Here is a 19,963-nt window from a genome sequence, read left to right on the forward strand (position 1 = left end):
CCTTCCACAGTTGTCACACACCGTTTTCCCAAAGCCCGCTTCAGCAAGCCAAATCCACAATAGTCCATAGGACTTGCGTCTGGAGATTTAACAGGTACCTCTTTGAAAGGTATCACCTGTATACCACTTGCCTCCTCCATCTCCCTGTAGAATGCGAGGGACGATCGTGAAGTATGTGATGAGGCCTTATCCATGTGAATGCGCACCAGATTGGCATCATTTCCGTACATTGTTGGAATCTCATGCTCGTAGATCGGCCGCATGATCTGCTCCTGATAATACTGCGAGTTTATTTTGCAGTTCTTCGCCACCCTATGAATCTTCAGTTTACCTCGGTAACGGTAGCCAGTAACGACCATGAACCCTTTTGGGAAGGATTCTTTACATACACGGACCCACCTTCTGAAGTTCTTTGTGCCTTTCTCTCGGTACATGATGGCTCTCGGTTTACCACAGTCGGAAAGGTAAATCCATGCTTCATCGAGCGTTACGACGTGCTTCCACCTTTGTTTTGCCAGATGCCGTTCATACAGCTTCCGGGCATTACACTTTCGTTCCTTTTGGTGGGCATCCGTGAGAAGATGGCAGCGAGCTTTCATGACTTTTTCCAGCTTGAGTTGATGGTGTAAGGTCCGGCTCACAGTCCCCAAAGACACGTCAAGACGATTAGCCATACACCTTTGTGTTGGCGGATTTTCTTGCATTGCCATTTTGAGCAGTTTCCTCTGCATGGTAGGGGTGGCCTTGGCCTTGGCCCGCTTCCTAGGCAACTTCGTTGGTGATCCAAATGATGGAGCTTCGTTGCTCTTGTACTTTTTAATAACATTTTTTATTCCACTTAAACTGATGTTGCAACCATTCTTCTTGCACTGTTTTCTAATGACAGAAACACTAAACTGGGCGTCATAAAGAGCCGCAACATAGCCTTCCCAAAACTGGCTTAGTTTGGGCGGCATGTTGGTCACAGAGCGGAAACCCACACACTTGGAAAAAGATTTTACACAACACTCACAACAATGGTCCTGTTTTGTGCGTTATTTTTGTCCGCGCGGATGAACAACTCCGTTCCCAGACAGTCACTGCACAACACTGCAGGACGCCACGTGCCAGTTCGGGTGAGTCCAATCTGCCCGGGAGGGGGGGAGGAACGAAATTGGCCAAACGTAGACGGAACAACCTCTGTGTGTATATATATATATATATATATATAAATTCATTATTGTTACCTTAATCGGACAGTGGATCAACACCCTCCATCGACGAGTCTTGGGAGGATTGGCCACTGCTGTCAGAACTTGTGCCACTGCTGGAAGAATTGCTGCTTAACCTAATGATTAAAGGTTCGATGTCATCCTGTAGTAGATCGGCATTCCATATTTCCTCTTCTATCCCTTCAACGTGTCTGCAGTAATTCGACCATTGCTCCTGGGTAACTGATTGAAACGCAATGTCTATCAAAGGTCCCATTTCTTTCACTTTAAAATTAACATTATGCCACCCAACGTGCCCTTTAACCTGACTCCATACCATTTCAATAGGATTCAGTTCACAATGGTAGGGGGGAAGTCTACAAACAATTGATCCACGTTCTTCTGCAATCGAGTCAACGTAATTAATATTAAATTGGTGTCGCACAGAATTCACGACAGTGAGCAATTCTCTTTTAAGAGAATCATCTGAAAAGGCAATATTTTTTATTTCAACCATTCCCTAATTTCTTCCTTACGGGTTTTGGAAGTAGGAATAGTTTCTAATTTTCTACAGTGGTAAGACGCGTTGTCCATAACAATGACCGTCCCTGGCTGAATATTGGGCAGCAATTGCTCCTTGAACCACCGTTCAAACTGAACCACTGTCCATTTCGTCATGGTAGTCAGCAACATTTTTTTTTGCTAAAAAAACATGTTTAGCCCCCTCTACAAACCCCATCTTACCACCGGCATGCAGCAAAACAAATCGTGGACCCCGAGCAGTAGGACCTTTAAAACCCATGGATAATCCAACCAAAAAAGCTTCTTTAGAAGTTTTTATTGTTTTGTCCTTCCAAATCTTTGGCACAGTACGCCCTACGTTTACCCAACTTTCATCTAAGTACACAATATCCCTTCCGTCATTCCTAAATTGTCTCATTTTCCGTAAATATGAATGTCGCCACAATATAATATCGTTTCTTTCAATCATTAGTGCTTTATTTCCTCGCTTTTCTAATTCGAACCCCATTTCTTTTACCAGACAGTAAAACGTTGAATAAGTGAAATTGGGCAAATCATTGTCATCGTTAACTTCCTTCATTACGGCCCTAATTGTAGGGGGAGCATTTTGAAACAGAAATGTGTGAAATTTACGCCGTATAGCACTACGTACGAAGTCATTATACTTCACTTCCCTGCTTGTTTTATATTGAAGCCCACCTTGTATTTTTCACGGTGTAGTGACTGGTCCTTTGCCACTTTCCTTTCTTAATCTAAAGAAGGTGCTTTTACTGACACCAGTCGCTTTGCGAAGTTCACTAACAATAAGCGATTGGCTACGTCCGGGGTTCTTTTCCTTCAAGTAGGCAAACACACGTAAGACTGCTGTTCTCTCGCCACTTTTAATTATCTTACCCTTTTTCCTACGATGCATTGCGATCACTACACGCACGAGTGTAATGCACGAAATAAAGAAGGGGGTAAAGGCGGTCAGGGGCAACATGCTGATCACATCACCTCCAATCATGACCAGCTCAAGAAAGTGTGGGGCGTTACCCCCACACCCCCTATACGCCTTCATGGTGTGGTGCTAAGCACAGGGGAGCACTTTACCTTTTTTAAATTTGAAGTGTCGGACTTCTGTCTCTTTTACTTGCATGCCTACATTGTATTATATACGTGGTCTGTTAGGAAAGTAATGAGACTGGCAACACTGTGCACGAACCGGCAACGCTGCTGCTCCCTCCTTCACACGGCAGGTAGGTGAACGCTTGCCGTTGACTCAGAACAAGTTTCAACTTGTTACAGTTGCTACATGATTGTTGAGAGCATCTGAAGTGAAGTTGTGTTTGTGAGGTGCATTACGAAAATGGACTGGCAAAAGTTTGAACAACATTGTGCCCATCAAATTTTGTGTTAAACTTGGCGAATCCGCCACTGTGACTTATGAAAAGTTACAAAGGGCTTATGGAGAACATGCAGTATCTAGGGCACAAGTGTTCAGATGGCACAAGTCCTTTTTAGAAGGCCGAGAACAAGTGGAAGACGAACCTCGTGCGGGAAGACCTTCAACCTCAAAAACGGATGACAATGTGGAAAGAGTGAGGTCAGATCATCAATTGACGGTGAGAATGATCAGTAGTGAGTTAAATTTGAACGTGTTTACTGTCCATCAAATTTTAACCGCCTTGAGACAGGTGATGAATCATGGATGCTGCACCACGACAATGCAGCATGTCACACGGCAGTCGCCATTAATGAATTTTTGGCAAAAAAAAAGCATTCCTGTGATACCTCAGCCCCCTTATTTGCCGGATCTCAGTCCCTGTGACTTTTTTTTATTCCCCTTGCTCAAAAACCACTTGAAAGGACGCCATTTTGATACTTTGGATAATATCCAGAAAAGCGTAACCGACGAACTAAAAGGTATTCCAGCAGAAGCCTTCCAGCACTGCTACGAACAATGGAAACAAAGCCTCCATCGCTGTGTAGCTGCCCAAGGGAACTATCTTGAAGGGCATAACCTTGATTTGTAAAAATAATAAAATTCATCGTTTACAGAAAATCAGTCTCATCACTTTCCTAACAGACCACGTATATTAATCTATTATATTTAATTAATACATACTAAATATATACAATAAAAAATAGTTGTTGTGGTAAAGCAAGTCAAATTTTCAGAATACTCCACTATTTCCAAGTTAAGTTTGCCAGTGATCCATCTTACTTGAAGTTCCCAAGTTCAAATCACAGACTGGGCATGGGTGTTCTTCATTCATGTCCCTTCATCAATATCATCTGATCATCACTCATCCCCATCATTGCAATTAGCACAAATGGGGCAGAAAATAACAAAAATATGAATACAAAATGCAGATTGCCAGCAAGTATAATATAGTATGCTAAATTTGTAAATTTGTGAATCAATTGAAATCACGCCACCTCCTGTGGCAGAGTGGTTAGCACGTCATGCTATGGTGCCAGGGGTCCTGGGTTCAAATCCCAGCCTGGGCATGGATGTTTGGGAGTGTTCATTTATCATATCATCACTCATCTCCATCTTCGCAAATTAGCCAAAAGTGGCACAAAACCGAAGTAAAATAAAACTAATAGGATTGTGGCAGTGGCCACCGAAATTAATAGAACTACGAAAAACAGCTTCGTGAATAGGTTCTCTGTATTTATTTACTATTGTGTGTCTAATTTCCCAAATATGAATCAGTGTTTTAATTTAGAGGGTATCGAATTTTTTTTATTTTAAATTGTGATATGATTGTTGTGTTTTTCATTTTTTTTATGCCACTTTTTTCAACCCTTCAGTATGGACAAAATAGTAAATAATAAGGAGTTACAGAAAGCTCTCAAAGGGATGAAATAATTCCAAGTATTGGAATGACAAAGTAGATGAAGGTCAAGATAAACTGCTTGTGGCACACTATAAAACAGTGTTGCCTAATCCAAACAAAAACACTTTCTACAGAGCAGCCCTGGAGTCTCATCTTCAAGCAAGGTTCTGCAGAAAACATTGAGTGTGTGCCAGATGATATTGCATGTATCATATTTATTTCATGATGGTGAAATTTTGTCATATTTCTTTGTTTCCTTCCGTAGGAGGCCCACAAGAGAATAATGCTGCTGAATCACCCTGACCGAGGAGGGTCGCCATATGTAGCTGCAAAGATAAACGAAGCTAAGGACTTGCTAGACAGTGGGAAGTAGGATCAATTTTGTTCTCTTTCTCTGCTATTTAGATGAGATGATAACTTGTATATAGTGTACAGTTTGGTAGATAAATATATTATTTTATGTAATTTGAATGATTTATTTTACTAGTTTCTAAAAGTGTTTGGATAATGAGACGGACTCCATAAGCGGCATCCAGTCATTCTTCTCCAGCATGTGATCTTCACACTGATTTCCATGGTGGAGTGGTTAGCACAGCATGCAATGATTCCAGGGATCCCAGGTTCGAATCTCAGTCTGGGCATGGGTATTCTTTGCGAGTGTCCCTTCATCAATTTCATCATATCATCACTCATCCTCATCATTATGATTAACCAAAAGGGGCAGGAAAATGATTTAAAATAACCTTATTCAATCAGTCTGATAATCACGTAATTCATGTACAGGCTCCACTTTTATTAAAACCAAATTTGGAGGGGGGGAAATGTTTTGAGGTGTACTGTTACTGTTAACTAGCCCTCAACCAGGACTCAAACCCAGATCTAGGACCTCCCCGGTGGTTGCGTCGTCACCTTGTTAACAAGAGGTCCCAGGTTCCATACCTGGTGGAGGCACATAGTGGTTCGGATCCCACTTTAAACTGTAAGTCCAGTCCCGATTAGCCTTACTGTGCATAAAGTAGACTTAAAACATCAACTCAATCAATAAATCAAACCCATGTCTCTGGCATACAGTGCCATTGAGCTACCAAGTCACTCCTAGTCCATCTATTTTTTTTGCTTCTGCTGTTTTACTTCTGTGGAATTTTCTGTTAGTGATACTGCAATGGGATGTGTCAACGATGCCTAGTATCCACCAGTGTGGATCTGTCTATTTGCTAATAATTTGGCAAACATAGGAGGTGGTACTACATTGACATTTTAAGTAATTAATGCTTTAAGTAAAATATCTTGTATTGTTACAGAAAATTAACACAAGCAGTGTAAAACTTTTTTCACTACACATCACGGTACCAGTAACTGTTGATCATTATGCATGCTCTCACACACATATCAGCCATAGTTCCAGGACATTAACAGCTACCATGAACAGCATGATTCTCTCTTTCCATGTCGTAAATAGTAAACATTTATTCCTGTGGTATTGTGAACGAGGTAATACCAATCAGCCGACCTCCACTAGAAATTGTCATAATTCATTCTAAATTGAAGTACTCCCCTACCGCCCTAAAATAATTTTAAAGCAGAAATAAAGTTTATTTAATTAGTATTTCAACAGAATAACCAAAGTAAACAAAGTGTGTATTATGTTTTAAATAATATTGCAAAAGCAGATCTGGCCATCATGTTTTCATATTCTGCCACTTAAATCCAAGGAATAAGTGATTCCATGAGTTTTCAAAATTCAAAAAATGAGATTTTCGTGTGTGCGCATAAACTTCATGACTAAACTGCCCCTCCCCACTTTGAAAGATTTTTCTTGAACTGAATGTGTAAAAGTTAACAACAAAATGGAATAACTGTACATTTTCGTAGTTTACCTGTATAAATTAAAGACAAGTATAATCTTTTGTGCTAGATAATTTCTCATCTGATGGATCAAGTAGAAAATTCTCAAAATAAATCATTGCCAACTTCTTCTTATATTCCGTAAGTCAATGTCTGTTTGCATCACCTTGTAATGAAGGGGTTCCATGTTCAATAGCCAGTGGAGACACATTGCTGCAGATCCTGCTTTAAGCTTAAAGCATGAAAAGCAAAGAGTTACGAAACATACACAATATAGTTTGATTAAAAAGTTAAACATTCATCAATAGGATGCTCACATGAAATTCTATAGTGATAAATTTTAAAACTTAATATTGCATATTGGTCATTTGATTATGGATGTACAATTTAGGCAGACTATGGGCAGATGGATCTAGTGAAACTCATGAAATGCTACTGGCAACACTGCAGTCAGGATGTCCAGAGTTGAACCTGACCTTAAGTTGCCTGTAGTTGTAGTTACAGACACTTCTGGGTTGTAATGTTCCCATTGAAAGTCAATGGGAATGTTACAACCCAGAAGTGTCCGTGACTGTACAACACAGTATATAAAATATAATGGCACCATCTGAGTTATCAGGCAATAAAATACCTTGTTCTATTCCAGTTCGGGTTTATTTATGAAATGACATTTACCACACATTTAGACATTTACTATTAAAACTTTTATTTCTGTACACATTTCACTTATAGCAACAGACAGTTCATGCACTTTCAACACAGATAACCTTACTCATATACAAACATATACAGTTTTTAAATATTTTACACTATTTAACAGACATGGTAAAATAATGTACAGGTTGTTTCCTCAAACAATGTAAATAATAATAATAATAATACATTTGGATTAGTTCAGAGTTAAATATCCACTACAATTCAAATGGAAGAGATTATTATTTTTTTTAAATCAACCCAAAATCCCTACATTTGCTATGGAATGGACATTAAAAGTGTGATTTGGAATTGATATAACTTTTATAACTACCAATAAACTATAATGCAAAGGATACAGTACAACATAAAACATTTACTATGCAAGGAAATATTGTGAGAGTTATATTTGTATGCACATGTGTAGTGTATAGATGAATCTAAGTATATAGGTTATTATATTACTTTATATGTATATATATATATAAGTATAGATAAAATTAAACATTCTGATAGCAGCCACTAAGCAAAAATAAAACATTTTGTGCGCTCATTGGTTCAAGTATATTTTTTGCATAAAAAAAATAACTATTCACTTCTTTCTTTGATTGTAATATCCCCCATATTATTATATATATATGTATTATTCATATAATGCAAAGGGATTATTTTTGTGGGCTAACTGTAAGTAACATGTCTTGATAACAAGTTCAAGTGTTTAACACATTCATTGTCTAAATTTGTGTTGGTTAATTGTAAAGTATGTTGTTATCATTTTGGTTGTGTGTCAGCTATGACATTATTGAAAATTGAGATTGTTACTAGTATTCTTTGTTTAGCTATGAATATGGTTACACGTACATTCATCAAAAATTTATCTTCCTAGTTCCAGAAAAGTAATATTTCTAAATTGTACATTTCCTACATAAGATCTTAGCCACAAAGCCCCTAAAGAATGATAATACAGATGATGGTTGATGTCCAATTATGATTTCAATACAACTAGGAATCACAGTATGATGATGAAAGCAAAATTCAAGATTGCTGCAAATTGTATTTTCTTCTTTCATTGTTCAACATTTCAGTCTTCTGTGCCAGGGGTTTTCAAACTGTGTGTCATGATGCCCTGGGAGTAATATAGCTAGCTATAGAGCGACCACAAGGAAAAGAACCTTCAGCCAAAATCCTTCGTGCACCTTCTCCTCCCATCAGTTCAACTCGGGCCATAAGGAAGCATGCTCCACTGTGCCCCTCCCCTTGACTTGGGAGTACAATACATAGGAGTCACAGGTCTGCACAAGCTTTTTTGCCTGTGGTTCCACTATGTAACGAAAAACCGAAATTGACAGTATACAAGTTCACCCACCCACTGTAAAAATGTGAGCTCAACATGAAATGTATTGTTGTTGCCTTTCTTGCCTCTGTTTTTTGTATGGAATTCCGTAATTGTATTCTCACTTTTTATTTTTAAATTTAAAACAATACAAGCTAGTTACATAAGATACTATTTAGTTTTTTGTTCTTTTAATACAATCAAATCGAATTTGCTTTCAAATGCTTATTGGGTACTGTAAGTGTGTCACCCAGGAAAATGTTAATGATGGTGCGGACAAGGTGTCTCCCCGATGGCATGGTAACATCATCACCTTGTAATCAAGGGATCCCAGGTTTGATACCTGGTGGAGGTACATAATGGTTTTGGATCCTACTTTAAGTAGTAGCTCCAGTCCAGCCTATCTGTGCATAAAGTGGACTTAAAGCAAAAATCTCAATGTCTCAAGGTGGTGAACTCTAATTCTATCTTTTAAGCTGTTGTATCCCCTTTGTTTTTATGCTTGCACTTTTCGAAGTTCCCGATGCACGTTATTGTGCCGATGACAGAAATGTTGAACATAGAAATATATTCGTAAGTATGACAATGGTACTGTTAACCTAGATTTTTACAAAGAGCTCTGGTGGAACCATTCTCACTAATATTCGGACAACAATCTAATTTGTTTTGCTGTAGAGACCAAAGTTTCCATTGTTGATAACAACAATTGGGAAGCAGCGGACTCCTTACACGTTAACACAGAAAGTGTGGAGCTGGGAGTATGTGTACTACTAAACAGACACCTGTTGCCTTTATATATTCCCGGCAGTGAATGTGTTAATACTTGAACATATACTGATTCTCTTTCATGCTTAATTAATAGAAATTCTCTGCTGAGCTTGTCATTTATAATGCACATGTCATGCTTATACCCTGATACAGGAAACAACCATCTGCAGTACTACGATACCACAAATATTAAGCTTACTACAGACAATAACACACCTAATGTAAAAAATGATTATTTTTCTTCATATTATTCTCTTTACAACAATTCTACAAACTACAGAAAGACACAATGTTCACAGATCGAACACAATTGCTCTCTGTGAAATGAACAGTATTACTTCCTGAATCATTTTTGTACTGTAATGTCCCTTTGTTTTTTTAAAACTAGTTAACTGGCAGTTTCTCTCTCTATATATATACATCATGAATGTTAAAAGAAGCAGATGTGCATATTATAATATGCAAAACTAAAAGAAAAGCAAGCCCACAAATGCTGTGTTACGTGACAAGCAAAGAAATAATTTTGGGGGTGTTGGAGTGTTAAAATTCAGAAAAAACAACTCTGAAAACATTGGAAGCTCGTAGCTGGTAATGCACATATGTTAAAGGAATTCTGAAAGCTAATTGAGATATAAAGATCCCCAAGGGAAGTAATTATCAAAAAAATTGTTTAAACCAGTACAATTTTTTAAAAATGTATATATGATGCTATAAAAACAAAAGAGATTTTTGATAACTTGAGAAAAATATTTTAAACTGGGAACTCAGTTTTTTAGTAGTTTCAGCTTTCATATTCATTAATTCTTATTATTTGAAGTACCTATCTGTAACAAGGTGGTGATCTTATGTGATTATATAAGCAGTTGGCAAGGTTGGAAAGAGAAATATTTAGTATCAGTGGGCCTTTGTCCTGCGCAAGTGAAGAGTTTAAAAAAAAACTGTTAAGATATCCAAATACGAAGAAAAGTATATCTGTTTAGAATTTCCTCTACAGCAAATGAACCTTCATGTGATGTCCTTTCTCTGTTGTCTAGATGTTTATAATAGAGAATAAAGTTGAGATGTTGCAAAACTATTACAGATGTGTAGAAAAAGAGTGAAAGGAAATCACATGAAGATTCATGTGAACACACTAGAAAGATTCTAAAGAGATGTAACCTTTTTTGAATTTACAAATCATAGCAGTTTTTCAAAACAAGGAAAATTTTTGAAAAAGTCCTCACTGACACGTGCAATAGGTAGAGCGGAAATGTAGATTAAAAGGAAAAAAAAAAGTAAATAGCCAACAAATGCAAGTAACACTTAGAATGGTGAATTTTCTGCTATAATGTAGAAGTCAGGAGTAATATTTTTTGTATTATATGCTTTTTAGGTGCTAGTTACAGAACATTGCCTGATTTCTCCGATTTGCAAAATTGTCTGTTTCAATCCCAGCCTGATTCTCTCTACAGAAACAACGAAGAAATCTAATAAGGCAAATTGGGCATATCATTGTTACATTATGTACCTTCTGCACAGCAACGGTGGCATAAAAAACTGTGGGGGAAGGACAGTCACATTTAATATACCTCAAAATACCAGACAAAAATGCATATTTAGGTTAAGAGCCTTTATTTATATAGTTTTTCTTGTTTGTTGGGAGGGGGCTTCAGCCCTTCCGTGGCCAGCTCTGGCAATGTGTAGCTATTGTCTGGAAGAATCCGACTGTGTATGTGTACACTGGTGGGATTTTACAAGGCATTTTGTCTGTGCTGCATTTCAAGCTGTTGCCAGTTCTGCTATGCAGTGGTCAGTTGTTTCCAAAAAGTGTCAACCACCCTAATTATGTGTATCAGTTGCATTTGGAGCATACATTCCTTAATTGTTGTATAACATTTCTGAGTTTCGTCTTGGAAAAGAAACTGCATATTCAGAAATTTATTTTACGAGAACTAGTCATTTTAAATGTGTAACGACAGTAAGAATATCGCACCCAATTCGAGATTATGCATAGGTGTATATTGTAATTTTATCAATATACCATTGTCGGTTGATATTCACTTATCTATCGATTCATTCTATCCATTTTGTTCATAAGTGCCATTTCCAATATTTCATAATGGGTAATGCATTTAGAGGCAAGATAAAAGAAACAATAAATTCAGAAGCATTTTAGTGTATATTTTCAATACTGCACTGCAGTTCCGTCATTTATTTATGAATTATGGGTAAAGGAAAGGGTTACTTATTGAGATATATAATCTTACAAGTTTAACTATGAATCGTAATGGACGGCTAAAGAAGTGAACTCACATATTCATCTTACATAAGAAGTGAAGAAAAAGTAAATAAGCCAATCATATGTATAACAACAGTACAATATCAATTCAATTCCACTTTAAATGAGATCATAAACTTGCCAATGCAAGAATTCTCTCATACCTCAATAAAAGATGATTTATGCATAAATGTTTTTCCCCTAGAGTATTTCCCATGCACCAAATTATATTTAAAATGCTAATTTGCCTTAATCCTACTTGTAGTTAAGTCGTGCAAGAACCAAGATTGTTTAGTGAAAACAAAAAAGATAAAAATGCATTTCTGAAAATACACTTGTTTTGTTTTGGAATAAATACTGCATACATGAGAGCTATTATTTTTAGATATTTTTGTGGTATGGTTTAGATACTGATTTTCATTTGCGTGTTTTATTATCTTAAGACTTGCAGTATGTTTTCGAGACTTGAACAATTCTTAAATTTTGAGTTAACGGTACAAGTTTCCATGATCTTATTCTCTTCCTAATATTCTCTATTTCTATTATTTTAAGCTTAATTTAAAAGGAGTATTACTTATGACCATTGCCTATGTGTGTTTATGATAAAACTGGTTTTTATATTCCTCTGTGCAGTCTTCAGTAAAGAAAATCTAACTATCGGTCAGTTAAATCGTACTAAGTCAAGTAAATTTCAGGCCACAATACTATTTGTCAATGCCCAGTTTAGTTAAATAGGGGCCAAAAGAACTAATTTCCATGTATGTTATTATATCATAATGACATTACTATTAATAAATAAAGACATCCAATGATTTATATTTATATTGTAAATTTTGGTGCATTATATTTCTCCTTATTTACAATCAACTATAAAGAAATCTTGAAAAAGATGCCAATCATTATGTACATATAAAACAGTATGTAACTATTTGCAGGAACTCTTGTTGATCAGATATGAAAGTAATAATTGATATAATTTGTTCAACAGACCTAATATACATTTATAGCATTGTCAACTTATAGTTGTTAAAGAAAAATAAGTACTGAAAGTTACAGTTTCTTATTTTTACAATTGGAACTCACAGAACACAGTGTTAGTAACATTTAAACATTTACTAGTTACTACCAACAACAACTCTGAAGAATTAGAACATGGGAAATATAAAAAATGTACTAATTATGAACAGTATTTTTATACAAAGAGCAAAGATATATATTTGCCGTTTTTGTAAAGAACAATAAAAATTTCTTTGTATCCGGTGCTTACAGTCAATATACCTCACTAAAGGATAACTTACTGAATGTTTGTTTTGGAGCAACCCACAGAATAAAATCTTCACCATTCATTAACTGGGCATATTAACATCAAACCATTGCAATAATATATTTTATTCTCTTACTTTATTCCTTTGGCAGTAGTTACTAAATTACCTGTATTGCTTTAAAGACATCATGGAGGTAAATGTTAACAAATATGTTTGTTTTAACTTATTAAAAAGTAATTATAATTCACAAAACATCAACACAAAAGTCAGCATCGCATAAGTGTTGGTGGGATTCATTAAGGATGTACCGATTTTTACAGATAATGTACCAATCTGATATTAAACAGTAAACATTCTGTAGGACCTGAATGATAAATATTTGCCTTCATAATAAATACACAGGGTGTTCCACTTCATTGTACCTAGTTTCAGTTGCCTGGGCTAGTTTAGGTGAGTCAAGATATAATGAAACAACAGATCCCATCTGAAAGGAAGCATTTCTTTTGAGAGTTATGCTCTACTGGGACCATGAGTATTGAATGTATAATGCCGAAGAATGTGAAATCTCGGAACATATAATCGGGATTCCGTTCAGCATTAGAGGAGCCCCTGTACTGTTTGTGAACCACGGAGAGCACATAGAGATATAGTTGTTTTGTAAAATGAAACATTGTAGGTTCCTTTCAGATAGACTCTGTTCTTTCATTAAATGTTGCTCTGTGAACTTTTCCCAGACAACTGAAAATTGACTGCATTCAAGTAGCAACACCCTTTATACTGACAAATAATTTGGAATATCAATGTTGTTAAAAGTTTGCATAACAACTGCTGAATATTAGAGAATAATACAGTAGGCATTACTATTAAAGTATTGGGTTGGCAACTAAGTTCCCGCCGTTTTTTTTAATTGGAAAAATCTCTATGACATTAAATACGTTTGGCACGAAGGTGTACATCATGCGAAAGAGAATATATTGTTCTACCTAAATTTATGTTTCTTTGTTACTAAGACACATTTTTTTGTTATTTACAGATCATTAAAATGGAATGTCAAGTTGAGAAGAATGAGCATTTTCGACACCTCCTCCTTTTTGCCTTTAATCAAGGTTCTAAGGCTGCAGAAGCTGCTCGCAACATTTGTGCTGTGTATGGAGTGGGTGCTATAGCTGAAAGAACCGCCCGTGATTGGTATGCGAAGTTCAAAAAAGGAAATTTTGACCTCAAAGATGCATCTCGTTCTGGCCGTCCAGTTGAGTTCGATGAAGAGCGATTGAACCACCTGTTGCATGAAAATCCGCGTCAAACAACAAGGGAACTGGCAGAGACAATGGGTTGCTCCCACACTACTGTAGAGAAGCATCTTCACTCGATGGGAAAGGTTCAGAAGTGTGGAGCATGGGTACCTCACACTTTAAGTGTCACCAACAAAAATCAACGAGCCACAATCTCCGCTGGTTTGCTTGCTCGGCACCGTGCAACCCATGGACACAAGGAACGATTTCTTCACCGAATCGTTACTGGCGATGAAAAATGGTGCCTTTACATGAATATGAATGGCTGAGCCCCGGGAAACAAGCGACCCCATGTGCGAAACAGGAACTTCATCCATGTAAAACGATGTTGTGCGTATGGTGGGACTGGGAAGGGATTCTCCATTTCGAATTGCTTGAAAGGAACCAAACGATCAACGCGGAACTCTATGTGCAACAAATGGAACGACTCAACGCGGCTATTCAAGAGAAAAGACCGAATCGGCAGCATGGTGTTCTTTTGCTGCACGACAACGCCTGCCCTCATATCGCCAATATGACCAAGGACGCCATTCAAGCTCATGGTTGGGAAGTGCTGCCACACCTACCATACTCTCCCGATTTGGCACCAACGGATTTTCACCTCTTTCAATCTCTTTCAAATGCTATGCGGGGAGTTTCGTTCAATACTGATGCAGAATTGAGAGCTTGGTTGGATGACTTTTTCGAGTCAAAACCACGTGATTTCTACCGACGAGGTATTGAAAACCTTGTTGAACGTTGGCAAAACGTTGTAAACAACACAGGAGAATACATTATTGATTAACTACTTGTATCTGTTTATTGAAAACTAACCTTTTAACACCTTCCTTAAAAAACGGCGGGATCTTAGTTGCCAACCCAATAGTTTTCATTTATGTGGCGATGTTTTGTTCGGGCTCAACAGAACTTTTTCAAGCTTACACTAATGAATGTGTATGCATGTGTGTATCATCGTAGTGAAAGCTTGAAAAAATTTTGGGAACCGGAACAAAATGATGTCACAATAATAGAAAAACACTTTAGTAGCAACCTTTATTGTATTATTTTGTAACAAATAATTTTGACAGACCTCGAAAATAATGTCTATGTAGAAATTTAATAATTACAAGTGTATAAATAATTTTATTTTGATATTCAGAAGGATATAAAAAAATTATGACAGAACTACAAAAATACGTTCAGATTATAGAAATATCAGATTAGTAAAAGTGTTTACCGGTCCCACATCCCTACCATACAAAGAGCACAAGAATGAAATTAATACCTCCAGACTACATTAATTAGAAATACTACTACAACAAAGAAGCCCTGACTTGCCTGCGGTTAATTATTAACAGAAAAACTGAGTCTCGTTTTGCATAGCATGTTAAATATACGGTTTGTGCGCAATGTGTTTATGTGTTTATTGTATTAGCACCTATTTAGAATATGAAGAAAAGTACACAAGAGGACAGTCAGTACTTAACTAGAAAAGAAGGACTGAAGATTTTATGAAACCAAGACTGCATTATCGTACAAAAAGTTCATTGATGAAATTTCAGGTGTGTATATTGTTCTTGTCCTTGTTTTATGTGGCAAACGTAACTAGATAAAAAATAATATGTGCACATGTACACCTAAGATAAAATATGTTAAAATAATTCTGTAAACTGGTAATTTGTATAAACATGAATAAAGTTTTCATTAACTGGATATAACAAAACTGGTACAGTCATCTATGTTTGATTATATAAATAACATCTATTATAGAAATTAGCTACTATGCAAATATATACAGTATGTTAAGAACAGTTAGATATATATTTATATATCAATCATATGTACACTTCTTGTATATGCTAAGACTCCAGAGCTGATTCAGTGCATTGGTGGTGAACACCAAATGTCTTGTAAAGAAAAGTTAAGCCAAAGTAGTCTCGAGACAATACTAAATTACAATAAAAAACACAACGCTTTTCAAAATAAGTCTTTTAACTTTTCCTTTTCAGACAATATCAAACTGAAAGACAATATTACTGAGTCGATTGTTGAGCAATATTGTTGGCAGTATATGGCGAATTCTTCTGTTTTATATACAAATAACTTAAAGCCTAATTTTGTTCTATACACAATGTGAATAACACAACACTACAATAAACATTACCAACAATAATTGCTTTTACAGATTTAAAAAAACCGTCATCATTTGGCATTCATCTTGAATGTTGAGGTATTAAGCAAACATATAACATTACCTTTACAAACGTGAACACATGAAACACTGTTCCAAATCACAAACTTTGCAAGAGATGCACATATTTAATTAAAAAGAAATGTTAGGTAATTCCAAAGTATTATCAGATTAGATTAAATTTAATATACTTCATGAAACTCACTTTTTAAAATTCAACAGCATACTTATATTTATAACCTCTTTGTACAAGCACAATTCTGTGCATTTCTATTTGTTATTGAATTTATCAATTTGGTGATCCATTTTCTGTTATTGGAAGCTAATACAACTCACTCCTGTCTGTAATTGTAACCCATATAATGTGTGTATTTGGTAACATCATGCATGTTTGCAGTACAATATAAAAATTCTATACTATAGTTCAAGGACATGCATAACTACAGCAAATGAAATAACTTATATTTAACTGTGTGTAATTTTTCTCCACCCAGGAATAAAAAAGTCTCAGAATTGTGTTGTAAAAAAATTGATTTGTTATGATCATTTCTGCATAAAACTGATTTCTTATGGTCATTTCTACAATAACTTTTTTTAATACATCTTGTATGCCAAATTGCTTCTGAGTACAATTTATGCATATTCAGTATTAAGTTACTTATGCACACAATATTATCCTTAAGATGTGATGTCCTTTGATTTAAATGCAAAAAAACTTTAAAAATCAGATATAAATAGTATTAATAAAAATCTTGCAATCCCAATGAAATGGTCTGCTTGATAAATCATCATATTAAAAGTGAAGAAAATTACAAATTTTAACACTTTTGAAACTCTTCAAAATTTATTTTCAGGACATGTACTTTAGGACAACATTTCAGTGTATTCGTCCAACATAAATACCATATAATTTCAAGAAATCTTCTGATAAAAATATAACTTGTAGTTATAATTATGAACATAAAGTAACCTAACACTAAACATTAAAATAATTTTGAATAATGATTTTATAGTAAACCATTTGTTCCATACTGAAATAGCTATTTTCATAAACTCAAACAAACATGCTTAACTTGTGTTTCATGGCTGTCCCTGAGTGAAATTAAATTACTTTTTTAAAAAGAGTATTGATATAAAAAATATTATTAAACTCGAACTCATTCCCATTCAGAAGCCAGTTTTCATTAATGCTATATATTTTTAAAAGATGTGTCCATTTGATAATACGTATTTATCAAGACATACTCTATTTAAAAGCTTATTGGATCATGTTTCTCTCCCTCCTCCCAAATATAGAAGTTAATTCTGTAATTTCAGTGGATTTTGAGACTATTTCAGCAATGTGTCTTTCAAAAATGTCTTTCATTTTCAAGATCTCTGATGAGTATTTGGAGAATTTTTACATGTATTGAAGTTGAGTTTTATGGTACTGTAAAAATTATTTTTCTTGTGGAATTATCTAGACAGAAAGAGAAACATATGATGCAAAGTTCTGCTGAGTGCTCTCAGTGGAATTCTAATTAGATTTAAGTTTTCACACTTTGGATTGTCAGAATCATTCTTCAAAATGACAGATATTGTCAAAAAAATTTGTTGCTATAATAGGCCCAAGTTCAAGTGAAATTTTAAGGAAATTTTATAGTAATTAGTTTCCAAGTTACTGCATGAAAATTACATAAAATTTTGAAGCATTCACTTGAAATTCCCTTTGTGACAAATGAGTTAAAATTTCAAGAGATAAAATAGGTCAGTATCATTTCCTGATATTTGGAAATGCATTTTTTCTATATGTTGCAGAGGTGAGTTTACTAAAATGCACAGAATTGTTATCCTTAACAAAAGTTACTTTGGCTCTTAACTGTTTTGTTTTTCATTCGGTTTGATTAATACTTATTTCTTTCCTTTGACACAAGTTTACAACCAATACTGACACAACATGTGCACCAGTAATATATTTCCATTCTAATACAATATATTGTCATGATTTATGGCATGTGTGTGAACCAATTTGGAAATCAATATACTGCACATCAACAACATTTTATTTTCTTTCAAATACTTTCTTCGCAACCCATTTCAACTGATTATACCACACCACACACTCTCATGACTTGTACTTGTACCATTCTAAAACTTCGATGAAAATGAGATCTCAATGTAACATGTCAAAAACATCTCTACACAGTATAACATCAATAGAAGAATATATATTACAAAACATGTTGTGCTTGTTTAAAGCTATGAATGAATGTGAAAAATTTATTTAATTTTCTTTTCCTATTTGACAAGGTTAGTTACCTTGTCAGCAATCTTTGGACCCTCTCAGATAATATAAGAATTGGCGTATTATCTGATAACTTCTACAACTTCATGTTATCTACCAGCTTACCCAGCACAGATCTGAGATCACATTACCCTTCTTCCGAGCGGTTAATGTGCATTTCACGTACCTTGAGATCAAGCATCAACTCTATGCTTCTAAAAGACCGACACGTTTGATTATGTACTATACAGGCCAACGACAGTGCTGTCCAGTAAAGATCTCCATATGGGTTGCAAATCCACTGCTAGCTAGGATCAAGTAGTTCCCAAAGTAAGAATATTGACAATGTCCAGGAAGCGCTTAACACAACCTATCATAAGATATTAATGCTGCAAATCTAAAAAAGTTCATTTTCATTTACAGATATGCAAAGTATCACATACTTTTAACAAAATAAATACTTTTTTTAATCATATGATCTTAATTGTGATTTTTTGTACAAAAAAGCAGCACTTTTGTTTTGTGTACAATTAAAATATACTTATATACAAATAATTTGTTTCATTTAAAAAAATGGACCTCTAACATTTGATTCGGTAATTATTTATAAAACTATTTGCTAGTGGTACTAGAAGTATAGTACTAATTTCTATGCAAGGTGATTGTTTTCCTCCCTACTTTTCTGTGCAGATCGAGACAGATTACAAAAGGCTAAAGGATCAAGTATACTCATCGGTTTTGGATTAAGATTCACTTATGTTGATGTATCACTGTCACGATAAATGGGACAAAATCCTTATTCACAGTTTTTTTTAAATATCGTATTCGACATAAATTTGTAAAAAATAGTTACGAGCGATCTTGGCTAATGCTGTGGATATAGTCGTTGCTCGTAGCTTCATCTTGTGGACCAACTCTTCATTTTCTTTGTTCAATCAGCAGGCATTTTAATCGCCAAAACGGCTGCAGGCTTTCTTCCACTTGCACTGGGTGCACCATTGGTCTCGATGCTCCATTCCATAAACTTTGCGGCATTTCTTGGTTTCCCCACGTAGCTTGCGAGTAGGGCTCAATTTTGGTGAGCTGAGTGGACGTGGGCTCAGTTTCAGGTACTTCTGTGGCGATGTCTGTAAAGCAATGTACCACGTAATTAGCAGGCAATCAAAAATATTGCAGGATGTTCAAAAATTATATATTATATGATAAAATTGGTATACAGTGGAACCTTGATAACTTAACCTGAACATCTCGCATTCCTTGATAAGTCGATTTTTTTTTAATCCCCTTGAATTGTCCATAAAACACAATACTAATTTAACCTCAACAACTCGAGTAAAACCTTGATAAGACTAATCCTTGTACAGTTTATGGGATGCCGTTCGAGCTCAATAACTCGAAGGTAGACTATGAAAAACCTGTATAAGTCGAAGTTAAATTCTAATCACCTCAATAACTCGAAGCTTTAGTTGCACGGACCTCAATAAGTCGAAGTGTAGGGTGCGGACGTACAATGTCAGGTGATCAACAATCGTGTCGGGAC

At 35.5% G+C, this 19,963-nt stretch overlaps 2 protein-coding genes across 3 annotated transcripts in view; one reads left to right on the forward strand and one right to left on the reverse strand.

Annotated features, from left to right (window-relative positions):
* The window catches only part of LOC145994286 (mitochondrial import inner membrane translocase subunit TIM14), a 34,757-nt gene extending 29,749 nt beyond the window's left edge, over window positions 1-5,008 (forward strand). For both annotated transcript variants that reach the window (XM_083130390.1, XM_083130391.1), the window contains exon 4: window positions 4,803-5,008. In XM_083130390.1, the coding sequence (XP_082986516.1) occupies window positions 4,803-4,910 (108 nt within the window). In that variant the 3' untranslated portion in view covers window positions 4,911-5,008. The remainder of the gene's footprint in view (window positions 1-4,802) is intronic.
* An 11,033-nt stretch (window positions 5,009-16,041) lies between these two features.
* Glut4EF (Glucose transporter 4 enhancer factor) overlaps window positions 16,042-19,963 on the reverse strand; it is a 123,042-nt gene continuing 119,120 nt past the window's right edge. Inside the window, exon 8 of the mRNA XM_083129677.1 lies at window positions 16,042-19,550. Within this exon, the coding sequence (XP_082985803.1) occupies window positions 19,371-19,550 (180 nt within the window). The 3' untranslated portion in view covers window positions 16,042-19,370. The remainder of the gene's footprint in view (window positions 19,551-19,963) is intronic.

Source organism: Lepisma saccharinum, chromosome 10, assembly GCF_977018435.1.
Source record: "Lepisma saccharinum chromosome 10, izLepSacc3.1, whole genome shotgun sequence".
Lineage (NCBI taxonomy): Eukaryota > Metazoa > Arthropoda > Insecta > Zygentoma > Lepismatidae > Lepisma > Lepisma saccharinum.